An 18,657-nucleotide genomic window follows, 5' to 3' on the forward strand; every position below is an offset into this window, starting at 1 on the left:
TCACAAAAATCGGAATAAAAAGCGATCAAAAAATGTCACGTGCCCGAAAATGTTACCAATAAAAACGTCAACTCGTCCCGCAAAAAACAAGACCTCACATGACTCTGTGGACCAAAATATAGAAAAATTATAGCTCTCAAAATGTGGTAACGCAAAAAATATTTTTTGCAATAAAAAGCGTCTTTCAGTGTGTGACGGCTGCCAATCATAAAAATCCGCTAAAAAACCCGCTATAAAAGTAAATCAAACCCCCCTTCATCACCCCCTTAGTTAGGGAAAAATTAAAAAAATGTATTTATTTCCATTTTCCCATTAGGGCTAGGGTTAGAGTTAGGGCTAGGGTTAGGGCTAGGGTTAGGGCTAGGGTTAGGGTTAGGGTTAGGGTTAGGGCTAGGGTTAGGGCTAGGGCTAGGGTTAGGGCTAGGGTTAGGGCTAGGGCTAGGGCTAGGGTTAGGGTTAGGGCTAGGGTTAGGGCTAGGGTTAGGGCTAGGGTTAGGATTAGGGCTAGGGCTAGGGCTACAGTTTGGGTTGGGGCTAAAGTTACAGTTAGGATTTAGATTACATTTACGGTTGGGAAAAGGGTTGGGATTAGGGTTAGGGTGTGTCTGGGTTAGAGGTGTGGTTAGGGTTACTGTTGGGATTAGGGTTAGGGGTGTGTTTGGATTAGGGTTTCAGTTATAATTGTGGGGTTTCCACTGTTTAGGCACATCAGGGGCTCTCCAAACGCGACATGGCGTCCGATCTCAATTCCAGCCAATTCTGCGTTGAAAAAGTAAAACAGTGCTTCTTCCCTTCCGAGCTCTCCCGTGTGCCCAAACAGGGGTTTACCCCAACATATGGGGTATCAGCGTACTCAGGACAAATAGGACAACAACTTTTGGGGTCCAATTTCTCCTGTTACCCTTGAGAAAATACAAAACTCGGGGCTAAAACATATTTTTTGTGGGAAAAAGAAAGATTTTTTATTTTCACGGCTCTGCGTTATAAACTGTAGTGAAACACTTGGGGGTTCAAAGTTCTCACAACACATCTAGATTAGTTCCCTGGGGGGTCTAGTTTCCAATATGGGGTCACTTGTGGGGGGTTTCTACTGTTTAGGTACATTAGGGGTTCTGCAAACGCAATGTGACGTCTGCAGACCATTCCATCTAAGTCTGCATTCCAAATGGCGCTCCTTCCCTTCCGAGCTCTGCCATGCGCTCAAACGGTGGTTTCCCCCAACATACGGGGTATCAGCGTACTCAGGACAAATTGGACAACAACTTTTGGGGTAGAATTTCTCCTGTTACCCTCGGGAAAATAGAAAACTGGGGGCTAAAAAATAATTTTGGGGGGAAAGATTTTTTTTTTTAATTTTCACGGCTCTGCGTTACAAACTGTAGTGAAACACTTGGGGGTTCAAAGCTATCACAACACATCTAGATAAGTTCCTTAGGGGGTCTAGTTTCCAAAATGGTGTCACTTGTGGGAGGTTTCTACTGTTTAGGTACATTAGGGGCTCTGCAAATGCAATGTGACACCTGCAGACCATTCCATCTAAGTCCTCATTCCAAATGGAGCTCCTTCCCTTCCGAGCCCTCCCATGCGCCCAAACAGTGGTTCCCCCCCCACATATGGGGTATCAGCGCACTCAGGACAAATTGGACAACAAATTGTGGGGTCGAATTTCCCCTGTTACCCTCGGGAAAATACAAAACTGGGGGCTAAAAAATAATTTTTGTGGGAAAAAATTTTTGTTTTATTTTTACGGCTCTCCATTATAAACTTCTGTGAAGCCCTTGGTGGGTCAAAGTGCTCAGCACACATCTAGATAAGTTCCTAAGGGGGTCTACTTTCCAAAATGGTGTCACTTGTGGGGGGTTTCTACTGTTTAGGTACATTAGGGGCTCTGCAAACGCAATGTGACACCTGCAGACCATTCCATCTAAGTCTGCATTCAAATGCCACTCCTTCCCTTCTGAGCCCTCCCATGTGCCCAAACAGTGGTTCCCCCCACATATGGTGTATCATCGCACTCAGGACAAATTGGGCAACAAATTTTGGGGTCCAATTTCTCCTGTTACCCTCAGGAAAATAAAAAATTGGGGGCGAAAAGATAATTTTTGTGAAAAAATATGATTTTTTATTTTTACGGTTCTACATTATAAACTTCTGTGAAGCACTTGGTGGGTCAAAGTGCTCACCACACCTCTAGATAAGTTCCTTAGGGGGTCTACTTTCCAAAATGGTGTCATTTGTGGGGGGTTTCAATGTTTAGGCACATCAGTGGCTCTTCAAACGCAACATGGCGTTCTATCTCAATTCCTGTCAATTTTGCTTTGAAAAGTCAAACGGCGCTCCTTCCCTTCCGAGCTCTCCCATCCGCCCAAACAGTGGTTTACCCCCACATTTGGGGTATCAGCGTACTCAGGACAAATTGTACAACAACTTTTGGGGTCCAATTTCTTCTCTTACCCTTGGGAAGATAAAAAATTGGGGGCGAAAAGATAATTTTTGTGAAAAAATATGATTTTTTATTTTTACGGTTCTACATTATAAACTTCTGTGAAGCACTTGGTGGGTCAAAGTGCTCACCACACCTCTAGATAAGTTCCTTAGGGGGTCTACTTTCCAAAATGGTGTCACTTGTGGGAGGTTTCAATGTTTAGCCACATCAGGGGCTCTCCAAACGAAACATGGCGTCCCATCTCAATTCCAGTCAATTTTGCATTGAAAAGTCAAATGGCACTCCTTCGCTTCCGAGCTCTGCCATGCGCCCAAACAGTGGTTTACCCCCACATGTGGGGTATTGGCATACTCAGGACAAATTGTACAACAATGTTTGGGGTCCATTTTCTCCTGTTACCCTTGGTAAAATAAAACAAATTGGAGCTGAATTAAATTTTTTGTGAAAAAAAGTTAAATGTTCATTTTTATTTAAACATTCAAAAAATTCCTGTGAAGCACCAGAAGGGTTAATAAACTTCTTGAATATGGTTTTGAGCACCTTGAGGGGTGTAGTTTTTAGAATGGTGTCACACTTGGGTATTTTCTATCATATAGACCCCTCAAAATGACTTCAAATGAGATGTGGTCCCTAAAATAAAATGGTGTTGTAGAAATGAGAAATTGCTGGTCAACTTTTAACCCTTATAATTCCCTAACAAAAAAAAATTTTGGTTCCAAAATTGTGCTGATGTAAAGTAGACATGTGGGAAATGTTACTTATTAAGTATTTTGTGTGACATATCTCTGTGATTTAATTGCATAAAAATTCAAAGTTGGAAAATTGCGAAATTTTCATAATTTTCGCCAAATTTCCGTTTTTTTCACAAATAAACGCAGGTACTATCAAAGAATTTTTACCATTGTCATGAAGTACAATATGTCCCGAGAAAACAATGTCAGAATCACCAGGATCCATTGAAGCGTTCCAGAGTTATAACCTCATAAAGGGACAGTGGTCAGAATTGTAAAAATTGGCCCGGTCATTAACGTGCAAACCACCCTTGGGGGTAAAGGGGTTAATATTTAACTTTCTTGAGCAAATAGAAAACACTGTATGATATTTATCCAATCTATTTGGCACTCAAAACAATGTTATTAAATGGGGCAGGGCAGATGACAGAGTTCTTTCACTGAACGAATCAGCATTTGAAAAAAAAATTGCAGCATGCACTAATTTTTTCTGCAAATTATTTGAGACATGCCTATCCAAGCTTATGGATGCATAAAGAACAAAAAAAACTGATGCCATTCTGTAGCAGCCAATTTTTTCTGATACGTTACATTTCTGCATCATTGGAAGCTGTAGATGGTCTTGAAAATGCTTAATTGCTGCTGCTGTAAAAAAAACGGATTACACACGGATGACAAGTAAGAGAAATCATTCCTCTTTTCTGGTATAAATTCTGAATGATGCTTTACATGCTCATGTGAACCAGCTCTAAATGAATTACCAAAGCTTGGTTACACTTAATGTACAGTATTTCATGAAAATCATAAAATAATTACTCAAATTTAACTCTCAACCTAGGTTGATGTCAAATATTCCATTTTCTTTGCAGTCTAGAATTCCTAAATTATTCATATTGTTCCAATCTGTAAATTGGGATAGTTAAAACAATTTTCAGATTTATGGCAGTAAGGCTATGCACACATTTCTTTTGGAGACTTTTGCAGATTCCACCAAAAATAACAGCCAAAAATAGTAGTTAAGGACTGTTTTGTTTGGTAAAATCACAGCCAGGTTCTGGCATTGCTCTTATTTTAGCTTTTTGTTCATTTAAAGGAACAGTTATAAACTCCATACCAGCCCATGATCAAAAAAGATACATTTTGTGCTTGCACTGCACTACAGCAAAGTGTCTAAGTTCATTATACAATGACCTGTACATTTAGAGACTTCAATATTTTTTCAAGCAAACTCTTTAAAGTGAACCTGTCACCCCGTTTTTTCAGATTGAGATAAAAATACTGTTAAATAGGGCCTGTGCTGTTTCTTCCTCAGCTTTACGTTGGTGGCGTAGTGGTGTGCGCATGTCGCAGTGACGAATCCACTGCGCGCACGTGAAGAAGCAGCACGCGATCTGCGCTATTACCCCCTGTCATCGGTGGGGGCGGCCATCTTCCTGGGGCCGCGCGTGCGCAGATGGAGTGCTCTGCTGCACGGGGCTTCAGGAAAATGGCTGCAGGATGCCGCGCGTGCGCAGAAGAGATCGCGGCGGCCATTTTCCCAAAGCCGAAATGCAAACTATTTAACAGTATTTTTATCTCAATCTGAAAAAACGGGGTGACAGGTTCCCTTTAAAGAAATCTTCAGACAAATCTAGAGTGCTTGAATGTCTTCTCCAATACCGCAGTATAAATACTTTAGGCACTCTGCATTCAATATGACAATAGTTGATGGATTTTTATACATTTAACAAATCCTACATGGGTGTTATCAAAGTGAATTCATGGATTGGCTGCAATTTTCTTTACGCGATCTAATTACACAGATGTTGCTTATAAGAACAGTGGAGATTATTTTCATGGATGTGGCTTGTATGAAACAAAAGTCTCAGCTCTTTAAATTACATCATTACAGTAATACTATTACAAGAAACATTGCTTCAGACTGAATTAATACACTGTGACATTACCTTGGCTTTGTTATCTTCAAAAACAAACTGAGCAGCTGGGATTCCAAGTTGATTGATGAAAAAATCAGCATCTCCTTGTACTTGTAAAGCACTGGTATTGGCCTTGTAACAGGCTTGATTTTGAGCACAGCTTTTCTGCATCTAAAATTTAAAAAAAAAATAGAAGTCATTTTTTAAAGTTGGCCAATATATCCATTCAATTAAAATATTCACTATATACTTACAAACAGTTGGAAACTCCTGTTTGCTGATTTTCAGTTGGAAGTCCCAAATTTTTAATTATCAGTTTTGTGCACAAATACAAAGAAAATCAACTCACAAGGAAATCCAAAAGTATGAAGTGATTACTTAAAATATTACTACTACTAATAAAATTAATGATATCTACTTTTTGTTCTCTAGATATAAACTTTGAAAAGAGGTTATATAAATATCCAATAAATGTGCCCAGTGTTAGACTGTGGCTTCATGAATTATTCGGAAATATTCACTTCTAATTGCATCATAAATTTTATTGCTATCATATTACACACAGGATACATCATGCACAAGATATAATACAGTATTTGCGAAGACGCCTGACTGGCTTCCAAAGTTAACACCAAATGAAGCAGCTTACTAGAGGCCGCTGGGGATCATAATGTCTCTAGTATAAAGTAAGAAAGTGTGAAGAAATCTTACACATAGGGTGGGACACACAAAAAGTACCCAGCTTCTTTAGTGTGGTTTGTGCAGAATAATCGTTAACAAATTTGCAATGTCGTGTGCTTGCTGGAATAGTTTTCATGTTCTTTTTCTCAGACAGGTGTCTCAATCTTTTCCTGTTTGCAACAACAACCCAGGTTCAAATATGTTGTTGCCTCTTTTTTAGAATTGGTTATCCTGCATTAAAACTTTTCCACACCAAATCATGTATACTGCCTTATGCTTCAGTGGGAAAGTCTAGAAATTTACCAACAAAGTAGTCCTGTGTTTTGAGCCTATAAGAAAGTAGGCCTCAACTGTCTTAATTTCTTAAATGTATCATCTTCAAGTCACTCAAGCACAACACTAATGCCATCTACAAAGGATACTAGACAGGCAGAGAAGGATACAAGTCACTCAAGCACAACACTACTGCCATCTACAAAGGATACTAGACAGGCAGAGAAGGATACAATGAGCTTTATTTATTTTCCTAAACTGCTTTCATAACATTAAAGGAATTGGTCAGCACGTTTTTGCTCTTTAATATGAGAGCAGCACAATTTAGAGAAAGAGATCCTGATTCCTGCTGTGTGTTGTAGTTTCAATACAGTGTTTTATTAGTGGGAGATTATCATTGCAGGACTAGTTCTCACATGCAGACCAGTCAGGCTAATCTATGTAACCCTGCCCACACCATGCTGACAATGCATCTTGCACACAGGAAGCAGCCAATCAGAGTTGAGGGCGGTGTTGTACACAGTTCAGCTTTCTGATTACTGCTACATCTACAGCAGAGAAAGCAGGGATTCTATCAAAACTGCACTAAGAGGTCTATTAAGTGATAAATCATTGAAATCAGGCTCTCTGCCCCTACATCATTCTGCTCTCAGATTATATGTCAACGATATGGTGACAGATTTCCTTTAAAGCTGAGCTCTCATTGATTATTGTGGGTAACAAAGGCAATTTTACTTTATCTAAGTTTTGATGAATGAGCGCTAATATTTTAAAACTATTAAAACATGGTTTTCCATTGCCCACTCTCTTTTATTTCCATCTTTGGGATGTTTTAGACCTCTCTGCAGGAATATGGTTTTCAATTCAATGTGAAAAGTCTATCGTCGGTTGTTAAACAATGGATTGCATTTGAAAAGTGTCTAGTGGTTGTCTTGTCGCTACTTGTATTAATAACAATAAAACGAATAAGATTTATTTTAGTTTCAACATCCACTGGAAGAAATACATGCAAATTACTATGTCACATTTAATTTATAGTGACAGTTTTAATCTGACCTTGTCGGGTTATTAGTTACACTAGCATTGCCTGTTTTTCAGTACAATAGCCCCGAGCATACACCTAAGTCAAACAAATTAATTAATGTTGAGGGTCTCTTCAATGTCCTGCCACTTCTTAAAATTATAAGGTATATTATTGTACTTCAATATGTCATCTAAGTAATTATACATTGGAGTTTATAAATGCAGACTGTAAAGCAATCAGTAAACATGAGATACTTATAATCCAAAAATAGCCTAAAAATTTTCATTTGATTGGAAATATGGAAGAATAATGTTGCAATCACTAACTCTGAAATTGTAGCTAATCTTTGCCTTAACTGAGGCAAATATTCAGAATGCTAAGGTAACCTATTGTGTTTCTATGCCAAGTGGCTTTTGGAGCCCTATCATCCAACACTGGCCACTCATCCAACCCGAGTCCCCAACTACTATTAGCTTGCTACAACCAACTGACAACAGGTTTGTTTTTGAGTTTTAATTTTGCAGATAGACATAAAAGGAACCAGAGAGTAGTGATAGTGAGTACCTAAAGTCACCTGGAGGCAGATATTTTGCTGACCACAGAAGCACACTCACTTTTCTTGCTTTGGAGCCAATTACATCAGTAATTGGCCCAAAAACTACATTATTATAGCTCTTTGTGTTCTAGTAAATTCAACTTTAAAGTACACTCCTCAAAATAATAAATGGAACACTTCAACAACACAATATATCTCCAAGTCAATAACACTTAGCACAGATGATAGAATCGATAGGCAATTAGCAATACACCCCCTTTAAAGTAGTGGGACTACAGGTGGTGACCATAGTCCATTTCTCTGTTCTCATCCTTTTTGGCTGTTGTTTTGGTCACCTTTGAATTTTCTCATTGCTCTCACCACTAGAGATCCTGAAGCATGAGACCGTGTCTACAACCCACAAAAGTTTCTCAGATATTGTATCTCATCCAGAATGGGACCTCAATGCTAGATGTGGCAGAGTGTCCAGAGCATGAAGCAGATTTAATTCACTGATGTCTAGGATGTGGTGTTTTAGTGTTCCCTTTATTTGCTTGATCAGTGTAGTTTGCAGAAAATCAGAGCATAGGAAAAAAATACTAAAAAAAAAAAAAGTTTATTCCTGTTAAACTGGTCAGAATAAGCTCACGGAGACAGATTCTCAGGTAAAGAGGCTGGTAATTTTCTCTTGTTACTTATACAATGGCTGATGGTGGAAAAGCATGTGACCGGACCTGTCCATCAGTGTAGTCAAACAGAAAACCAACTTTCCCCTTTCTGACTTCTTTTCCTGTCAGTGAGCTCATTCTGAAAGTTTTTCTGGAAAGTTTATAACTCCTTTTTTTCTGTCTTTTTCTGAATTTTGGCCACAGACTACATTAAAGTTGAATGTGCAGGAAAACAAAGCAATAAAAGTCAAATGATGCAAGATTTGTAAGAAACCCAAACACAAAAATGATCTTTAGCATTTAAGTAAAAAAAAATGTTTTTCCCATTTTGGTCAATCCTTTTACTCATAACTCAAACAATCCAGCATATAAAGCATAAAGTATTTGGCGACCCATAGAAGCAAGTTTGTGCGAAACAGCCGTCGTCCTCACTGCTTAACCGAAGAGGGTTTAAAGGAGAATAAACAAAACGTTGGATTTTATTCTGGTGAGTGCCACACTTTATTCTATTTGCATGGACATAAAGTATATTCCTAACCAAGACAAAGTACATGTCATGGTTACAGATGAGGTTCCACCCCTGCCATCATGGGGTTAATGTTGGGTGCCTCTTTTTGGATCTGGGAGGGATCCCTGGCTAAGATTCTCTGTCACAGTTATACTTTTGTTCAGACTGTGTGTCTGACCCCCTGCTGCAAAGCATACTGCATTGCTTGATTGCCTCCCATATATGACCTGGTCTATCAGCTCACCCTGTTCTTTGTCTCACATTTTAGTACTATCTTCTTCTTTTGTTCTGATCCTCTGGCTTGGCTATTGTTACTCTATTACAGTTAGTCCCTATTGCACCACACTGCTTGTTCTGGCTTTTTGACCTCTGGTTTCAACTTGACTACCCTTACATCTCAGTCCATGGTACATCCCGGATCTCTTGGTCCTGACCTAGGCACGCATTGACTTGTCTCTCTTTTTCTTGGTCCCCGCTGGCTAATGGTGCCTGGCTCTGCCCCCGGTCACTCCTCCGCAGTCACTTGAGACAGATCCTGTACACAGTCTAGTGAAGTTTTCCACCGTTCCCGAGCCACTCCCCCAGATTCACGTGGGACAGGTTCTGTGCACAGACTAGTGAGTTCACTGCCGCTGCCCGGCCACTTTCCCAGAGTCATGTGGGACAGGTCCCATGCACAGTCTAGTGAGTTCACCTACATCCCCCAGTTACTTCTCCTAATTCAATGTGCAGCCCCCTGCGGTAGGTTGCGCAGGGGGTCGTTTCAGTACACCTCCGATGCCTCTATCATAAGGGGTCTAATTCGTTACCCATCAGACCTCCACTTCCCAGTCAATGTGCCACTCAAGACAATCATTAAAAGTAGGGTTTTCATGCTTCAACATTCCCAATTGTTATACCTTTGGCTATACACACCGGGATTCTTGTTTGAATTTCGATAGAAAGCTACTAACATGGCCAACTTTTTCTTTTACTTCATAATTACTTTTATTTTCACATTAATTGTATAAGACATTAATTGCATATGGTAATGTATTCACTTCCTATTGCTTATATATGGCCATCATATTCTACAACAAAATACTGTTACATTTCGCTTCATCCCTGACCATTAATCTCAATTTCATATTGCAAGGATAAGTCTGACTGGTGGCAATCTACTTTAGTAGACTATTAGAAGCTTTTTTAATTAGTACTTTTGTAATTTATTGGTTTTATATGTTGTAGTGCCTTTTCGGCTAGATCTCAAGCATCTGATTCTTTATGAGCAGCAGTAGATCATCGCCTAACTGTATATATTAACAATGAAAGTAATTAAGTATATGAGGAAGAGGTCAGTGCCACTTGTTACAGAATCACCATAACCATGCCCTGTACTGTTTTATCATGCTAGTTAATGATGCTCTTGCATCTCAGATCAAGGTGAGATGAAAATATTTGTACAGTTATTTTTGCATAATACATGCATCCTGTCTGCTATTTAATGACACCACGAGACTATTGCAGCCATTCAACTCTATTATTAGTCACCTTTACCATGTTCTTTGTGACATTTCTTTGATACAATCCATGATCCCAGCATGTTCCTACAGCTCCGGATTCACGTAGGCCAATTATGTTTTTTTTTTTCTTTTTAAAAAGAACAAATGCTCAATATATTTAGTTATAAATTAGGCATAGTCAGCTCAGCATGAACTGGACAATATGTTCTGTTGTCCAAGAGAAAACATCTCAAGAATCACTAATTACACAGCCATGAGATTACCTCCTAAAAATATTGAAAAGGATTCTGATTAAGCTTGCCTTTGTCAGGGGTTTGTTAGGTTGCTTATTTAGAAAGGTCAGTACTAATAACTATCACAAGGTGCCAACGTATTTTAAAATGCAAAAGCATTTGTTGCTTAGTTTAAGCTAATAACCTTTTATGCAAGTTAAATTCACAGTGGATACATTTTTTTTTTCAAAATACTTTTATGATCGTTATTGAAATAGTTTTCTTTCTATTATTCAACATTATTCAACTTATTCAACTTATATTTTGTAGTTATCAAGAAAAAAAAGAAAAACATAAAAGCACAGGTACTGCTGTTTTTTACTCATCCAGCCTAATAAAAACATTAAAAAAAAGTAATCAAAAGGTAATATCTACCCAAAAATGGCATAAGTCAAAACTACAATTAGTTCTGCAAATAAAAAATCTCTCATAGCTCTGTGTACACAAAAATCAAAAAGTTATGTGTCTTAGGTGTTGTCATTATATTATCAACTTACAAAACAAAGGTAATGTATTAAACTGAAAAATGAATCATGTTTAAAAAAATGTGCAAGTAAGGAAAAGATATAAAAAAAATTGTTGGTACCAGCAAATTGTACCTCTGAAAAAAACATCATGCAAAACAAAAAATTAACTAAACCATCAAATAGAGCCACTGATTTTTTTTCAAAAGTATATTTATTGTATAAATGTAATAAAATATAAAAAACTACATAAATTTGGCATTGCCATATTCGATGTGACTGACAGAATACAGTTACCATATTATTTGTGCAACATATGAATAGAATAAGATTAAAAATGTTAAAAAGACAACCAGAATTTTTCCAAATATTGTTAATAAAGTTATAGAAATATAACTCATCTTGAAATAAATAAGTCCGCATTCAGCTATGCCAACAAAAGAAGAAAACTAAATATTATGGTTTCTAAAATGTTACAATGCAAAAATCAAAAGATATGACGGGACTTGTAGTCATTGTGCTGGCTATAGATTGGAACAGCAACCATTCACCCCAAAAATTTAAATCAACTCCCCTTATGAATCATTACTAAGGAAACACATTAATAATGGGTAACTTCTCATTTACTAAGAAGGGTGGTTAAGAGTGTGTTAATGAGAGAGAGTAATTTGAATAACCTATTTAGCCATAGGACGAAACCAATATGACTTAATAGAGTTCTAAGGGGCGCAATAAGTGACAAAAAGAAAGCATTTAGAGAATTAAAGGATGTAGGTAGTGACGAGGCATTAAATAAATACAGAAAATTAAATAAATTCTGTAAAAAGCAAATCAAGGCAGCAAAGATTGAGACAGAGAGACTCATTGCCAGAGAGAGTAAAAATAATCCCAAAATATTCTTTAACTATGTAAATAGTAAGAAACTAAAAAATGATAGTGTTGGCCCCCTTAAAAATAGTCTGGGTGAAATGGTGGATGAAGATGAGGAAAAAGCCAATATGCTAAATGACTTTTTTTTCATCAGTATTTACACAAGAAAATCCCTTGGCAGACAATATGATCCGTGATAACAAAAAATCCCCATTAGGTGTCACCTGCTTAACCCAGCAGGAAGTACGGCGGCATCTAAAAATCACTAAAATTGACAAATCTCCGGGCCCGGATGGGATGCACCCCTGAGTTCTGCAGGAATTAAGTACAGTCATTGATAGACCATTATTTTTAATCTTTAAAGAGTCCATAATAACAGAATCTGTACCACAGGACTGGCGTATAGCAAATGTGGTGCCAATATTCAAAACAGGGACAAAAACTGAACTTGGAAATTATAGGCCAGTGAGCTTAACCTCTACTGTGGGTAAAATCCTGGAGGGCATTCTAAGGGATGCTATACTGGAGTATCTGAAGAGGAATAACCTCATGACCCAATATCAGCATGGGTTTACTAGGGACCGTTCCCGTCAGACAAATCTGATCAATTTCTATGAAGAGGTAAGTTCCAGACTGGACCAAGGGAACGCAGTGGATGTAGTGTATATGGACTTTTCAAAAGGTTTTGATACAGTGCCACACAAAAGGTTGATACATAAAATGAGAATAATGGGGATAGGAGAAAATATGTCTAAGTGGGTTAAGAGCTGGCTCAGGGATAGGAAACAAAGGGTGGTTATTAATGGAGCACACTCAGACTGGGTCGCGGTAAGCAGTGGGGTACCACAGGGGTAAGTATTGGGCCCTCTTCTTTTTAACATATTTATTAATGATCTTGTAGGGGGCATACAGAGTGGAATTTCAATATTTGCAGATGACACTTAACTCTGCAGGGTAATCAATACAGAGTAGGGCAATTTTATATTACAGGATGATTTATGTAAACTAGAAGCTTGGGCTGATAAATGGCAAATGAGCTTTAAAGGGGATAAATGTAAGGTCATGCACTTGGGTAGAAGTAATAAGATGTATAACTATGTGCTTAATTCTAAAATTCTGGGCAAAACCGTCAATGAAAAAGACCTGGGAGTATGGGTGGATGACAAACTCACATTTAGTGGCCAGTGTCAGGCAGCTGCTACAAAGGCAAATAAAATGATGGGATCCATTAAAAGAGGCATAGATGCTCATGAGGAGAACATAATTTTACCTCTATACAAGTCACTAGTTCGACCACACTTAGAATACTGTGCACAGTTCTGGTCTCCGGTGTATAAGAAAGACATAGCTGAACTAGAGCCGGTGCAGAGAAGAGCGACCAAGGTTATTAGAGGACTGGGGGACTGCAATACCAAGATAGGTTATTACACTTGGGGCTATTTAGTTTGGAAAACCGAAGGCTAAGGGGTGATCTTATGTTAATGTATAAATATATGAGGGGACAGTACAAAGACCTTTCTGATGATCTTTTTAATCATAGACCTGAAACAGGGACACGGGGGCATCCTCTACATCTGGAGGAAAGAAGGTTTAAGCATAATAACAGACGCGGATTCTTTACTGTAAGAGCAGTGAGACTATGGAACTCTCTGCCGTATGATGTTGTAATGAGTGATTCATTACTTAAATTTAAGGGGGGACTGGATTCCTTTCTTGAAAAGTATAATGTTACAGGGTATATATACTAGATTCCTTGTTAGGTTGTTGATCCAGGGGACTAGTCTGATTGCCGTATGTGGAGTTGGGAAGGAATTTTTTTCCCCAGTGTGGAGCTTACTCTTTGCCACATGGTTTTTTTTGCCTTCCTCTGGATCAACATGTTAGGGCATGTTCGGTTAGGCTATGGGTTGAACTAGATGGACTTATAGTCTTCCTTCAACCTTAATAACTATGTTACTATGCTACTATGTTATATGAATAGAGGGATAATGGTGTGCACTCAGGTCAAGGATGAGGAGATGGCGGTAAAACAGACCATGCGGTCCAAACAGTCATATATCAAAAAACGTTTTGACCCTCCTGGGCCTTATTCATGGGGTTACTAAGGAGACAGAGAAACACAATCAGATATCAACCTATCATCATTAACAGAAAACAAATTTGTACAGTACAGTAAATACAAAATAATCATATATACATATATACACCATAGATTAAAGAATAAATAAAGAATAAACATAAGGTACAAAGCAGCCATTATCATGTTGTGATATCTTGCATCATGGATCCCACTTTTCTTGGTACCTAGACCCCATTAATATCTTGATATCTTGCATTATGGATCCCATTTTGGCTTGGTACCTAGACCCCATTAACTTTTAACATATACCCTTGCTACTACAACCGTATACAGGGTATCAGGAAACAAGGTAATCAGCCCATATTATCTCTACCATCCTCGTTATCTTCTACATCTTCTACCCTCTCTTTTTCAATGTTCTGAGATCTCTTTATCTTAACACTTCTGCTCATCACCAGCAGTCTATGCCCAACTCTGGCTGCTTTGTACCTTATAATAATAATAATCTTTATTTATATAGCGTCAACATATTCCGCAGCGCTTTACAGTTTAACAGTTTCAAACACAAAAGTCATAAGTAACAACGTTAACAATACAATAATTAAAGCAAAATAAGACGACCCTGCTCGTGAGAGCTTACAATCTACAAATCTTATGTTTATTCTTTATTTATTCTTTAATCTATGGTGTATATATGTATATATGATTATTTTGTATTTACTGTACTGTACAAATTTGCTTTCTGTTAATGTTGATAGGTTGATATCTGATAGTGTTTCTCTTTCTCCTTAGTAACCCCATGAATAAGACCCAGGAGGGTCAAAACGTCGGGTTCTATTTGCACGTAATTTCTTTTGGTGGCAACCTTGATAGTTAACACAATAAACCTTTGTAATATTTTTTGCATCACATCAACTTTGAGTGTGCGGTAATTTTTTGATATATGACTATGTTATATGACACACCCTTACAGCTGTGTCTTGCACCATATAAAGATAAATGAAGATGATTCCAAGATTCTGCTCCACTGGGTGATATGAGATCAAGTCTACATCAAATGGGTGAGAGTTTTCCATTATGCTTTATTGACCCTTGTATATGACAATAGTATTACTAGTTTTCTGGGCTGTATCTTGGGAATACTACTCACAAAAGGTTATCTTATATGTGTTTATTTTTGTGTTTAGCCATTTAAATTAACAATAAAATTTAGATTTGTACTTCTCTAATTCTTGCAGATTTCTAAAACTCTATTAAAGAGTCATAAACCTTTGATCCTTTTTCAAATTAGGACATTGGTCATTTTTTCTATGCTTGTACATTTAATCCAGTAGTAACCAACAGCCCATTAAAAACATAATGGACTAATAGACTTTTCATGTTTTTAAAATGAAAAAAAAAAACAGTCCAAAAATGATCCCTCAGCTATTTGTCATCATCCAGATGACAGATCATCCAGATGACAGATGATCCAGTCTTCTATTGAGAAGACTGACTGATACGGTCACTGCTAGAGGTAACATCATTTTCCTGTAGCTGAGATGAATAATGTGCCATGTATGCCATAACATACTCTACTACCTCTCCAATAATTCACTTGCTGGAGGCAAAGGATGTCAATTAAGGCTTCTTTCACACTTCCGTTGGCAGTGTCCCGTCCTAGTGCGTCGGGAAGATGTGCCAACGGATGTTGATAAAATAGTGATACAACGGAGGGAACACATCCACTGTTATGACGGATGCGTCGGCTGAGCTTTTCCAGTGTAGATATGGGACTTGGTGTTCCGGGGACACGAGAGAGAGAGAGAGATTTCCCCTGCCTTGAAAAATCCTTCTGGGCATGCTCAGAGGGAAAAAACATGACACGTCACTGGATTCCTGTGTGTGATGGTCAGCGACAGATCCTGCATCCATAGGCTTCCATAATAGCCGACGACGGACAGCGCAGGACCCGTCGCTGACTGATTTTCTGATGTGCAGAAAAAACATCGAACGTTTTCTCTCCATGACGGACCGCTATTTTCCGATGGATCCAGTGCACCACGGATGAAACGGATGGCCATCCGTCAAAATCCGTTGCTAATACAAGTCTATGGGAAAATTCAGGATCATGCAAATTTTGTTGCAGGATCCTGCATTTTCTAAAATTGACGCATTTCGATGTGAGACAAATGATGGAAGTGTGAAAGCGGCCTAAGGTGTGCCTTTGGTAGGACTACTAAATAGATAACTGCTGCAAGTAGTGGTTGGCAATCTTTCTGCTGAAAAACTCACTGGACCATTCTTTTGGCAGGTTAGGAGCCACTACATTATATACGTATACATTTTTATACGAGAAAAAAACAGATGGTAAATTTCTGCAAAGATTACAAAAAAGACGACAGACAAGACACTTCAGGAAAAACACTGCCATTGTTTACCTAAACAATAGACATTGGTGAATCCTAACAGTAAAGTTTGGGGTTCATACCAAACACCTAGTGTTCGAGCATGGATCCCCAACACAGACTTCTCCAGGAAGTCTGTGTTACGGTTCGGGTTCGGCCCTCCAAACATCGGGTGTTTTCTACGCTGTCATCTGCATGACAATGCAAGAAATACCGCTCTGCTCTGATCAGCAGTAAGACTATTACTGCCGGTCAAAGAGCTGTGGTTATCAAGCTGTCAGATGACAGCATGAGCCAGCAACAGTGACTGATGATAAAAAGTTTACCACAGGCATTGGCTGATGATAGAGTACTACTTCCACCAGCTTACACCTTCTCTTGCTGATAACAATGAGAGCAGGTGCCGCAAACAATTAATCTTTGGTCTCACCATTGATATGAACGGGGTCCATGTTCTGGTTTGGGTATTGCTCTGGTAGGTACCCAAACAGAACTTTATTAGATATTCATCTGAACCCGTTAAACCCAAACATCCTGAAGTTCACCTATCACAACTTGGGGGTATGTCCGCATTTAAAAGATGCCATGTAAACATATTCTTAAATGTATGGACTTTAGGGAATTTTCTTTTGTATTTTTTCAAAACAATGATACCTTCTTCACAAAAAGGATTAAATAAAAAAAGCAAAAATTCGGTCCAATCACTCATGACAAGCACACGCTAAGACACGGATTTCAGTTGTTTTTTTGTTTTTTTTTAAATGCTATTGTGCTGTCTTGCTTCTGTTTTCTATTGCATTACAAAATTTTAAAAATTATCATTTATTTTAAATTCTTCAGTACAGATGAAGTGCTGCAGTTATGTAACATACTGCTCTGAATAGAGTATTTATCTAATGTTTCAAGGTTTCTCTCCTTGACTCTATTATGAACTGTGAGCTCTGATGTACTCTCACTATTCCAAAATCACTTTAAAATGGTCTCTGCATTCTCTCACAGGCTTTTATACAGGCTACTATAGTCTCTGCTGATTGGCTGTGCTATACCATGTGATATATTAGCTGCAAAGTATTATGGAGAAGCCAACGCAATCTTTCTATAACAGATACATAGAGGTAAGAATTTTTTTTTTGAGCCACAAATTGTTTTAATTTGCTGGAACCTGCAAATGTCATAAAATCTGACTCATTCGATTCACATCAAAGTGATTCAGTTATCTCTAGTATTAATTTAAGAAGATGGCATACAAACTGATTTTATAATTTGCTTACCAATGCACTATTAGTGCTTGCAAAAGTAACATTACTTTTTAATACTCATGCATAATGCAGTGTTTATAATATCTAACAATAAGAGTCCAGCATGGTTTACTGATTAGGGTGTGCTGTCTCTATGTGCCAGTTGTTAAAACCTTAGCACATTGATAATTGATTCTCATTTAATATTTCACTTTCGTCAATAGTGAGGAGCTTTCTAATTGAACTTCTATAAAGGTCACACACAGCTAGAATAAAGTTTAGTAATTGTTTTCTTAGAGTTTCAAATGTCATATTCATTAGAAGATTTAGAATCAAAACATTTAAATGCAATAATAATGAAAGTACAGTATATGTCAAAATATAACCAATTTACAATAGTAAATAGTATATCAAGAACGTAATCATCTATAAAAACACAAATTTACTTTTCAACACTTTTAATTTCCTGGATGACAATTAAAACAGGATGGCCAGTACAGGAAATACTTAATATTTATGGAATAATTCCAAACAATGACTCAAATATGTCTTCAATTTTGAGGTGTGATGCCTCTCTATGACCTATAAAAGTGAACCCCCAAACATTCATAATATGATTGTTGCATACATATTTCTTCTGTGATTAATTTCTCAGAATATTTTTATAGTAAATTATGGACACTGTTCTCTCCTGGTTCTCCTCCAACCTCTCTGACCGCTCATTCACTGTATATTTTTATGGCTCCTCCTCCTCTCATCTTCCCCTTACTTTTGGGGTTCCTCAAGGATCAGTACTAGGCCCCCTCTTCTTCTCCTTGTATACTGCCCCTATTGGACAATCAATAGATTTGGTTTCCAGAGCCATCTTTATGCTGATGACACCTAATTATACACCTCTACTCCTGACATCATGCCTGTATCATTAGAAAACACCAGTGATTATCTTACTACTGTCTCCAATATCATATCCTCCCTGTATCTGAAGCTGAACCTATTAAAAACTGAACTCCTTGTGTTTCTCCCCTCCACTAACCTACCTATTCTCGACATTGCCATTTCCGT

At 38.0% G+C, this 18,657-nt stretch overlaps 1 protein-coding gene across 1 annotated transcript in view; it reads right to left on the reverse strand.

The window, feature by feature from the left end:
* Positions 1 to 18,657, reverse strand: part of NAALADL2 (N-acetylated alpha-linked acidic dipeptidase like 2) — a 980,368-nt gene that overhangs the window by 303,861 nt on the left and 657,850 nt on the right. Inside the window, exon 10 of the mRNA XM_069726727.1 lies at positions 5,124 to 5,264. Within this exon, the coding sequence (XP_069582828.1) occupies positions 5,124 to 5,264 (141 nt within the window). The remainder of the gene's footprint in view (positions 1 to 5,123; positions 5,265 to 18,657) is intronic.

The sequence above is a fragment of the Ranitomeya imitator genome, chromosome 5, assembly GCF_032444005.1.
Source record: "Ranitomeya imitator isolate aRanImi1 chromosome 5, aRanImi1.pri, whole genome shotgun sequence".
Classification (NCBI taxonomy): Eukaryota; Metazoa; Chordata; class Amphibia; order Anura; family Dendrobatidae; genus Ranitomeya; species Ranitomeya imitator.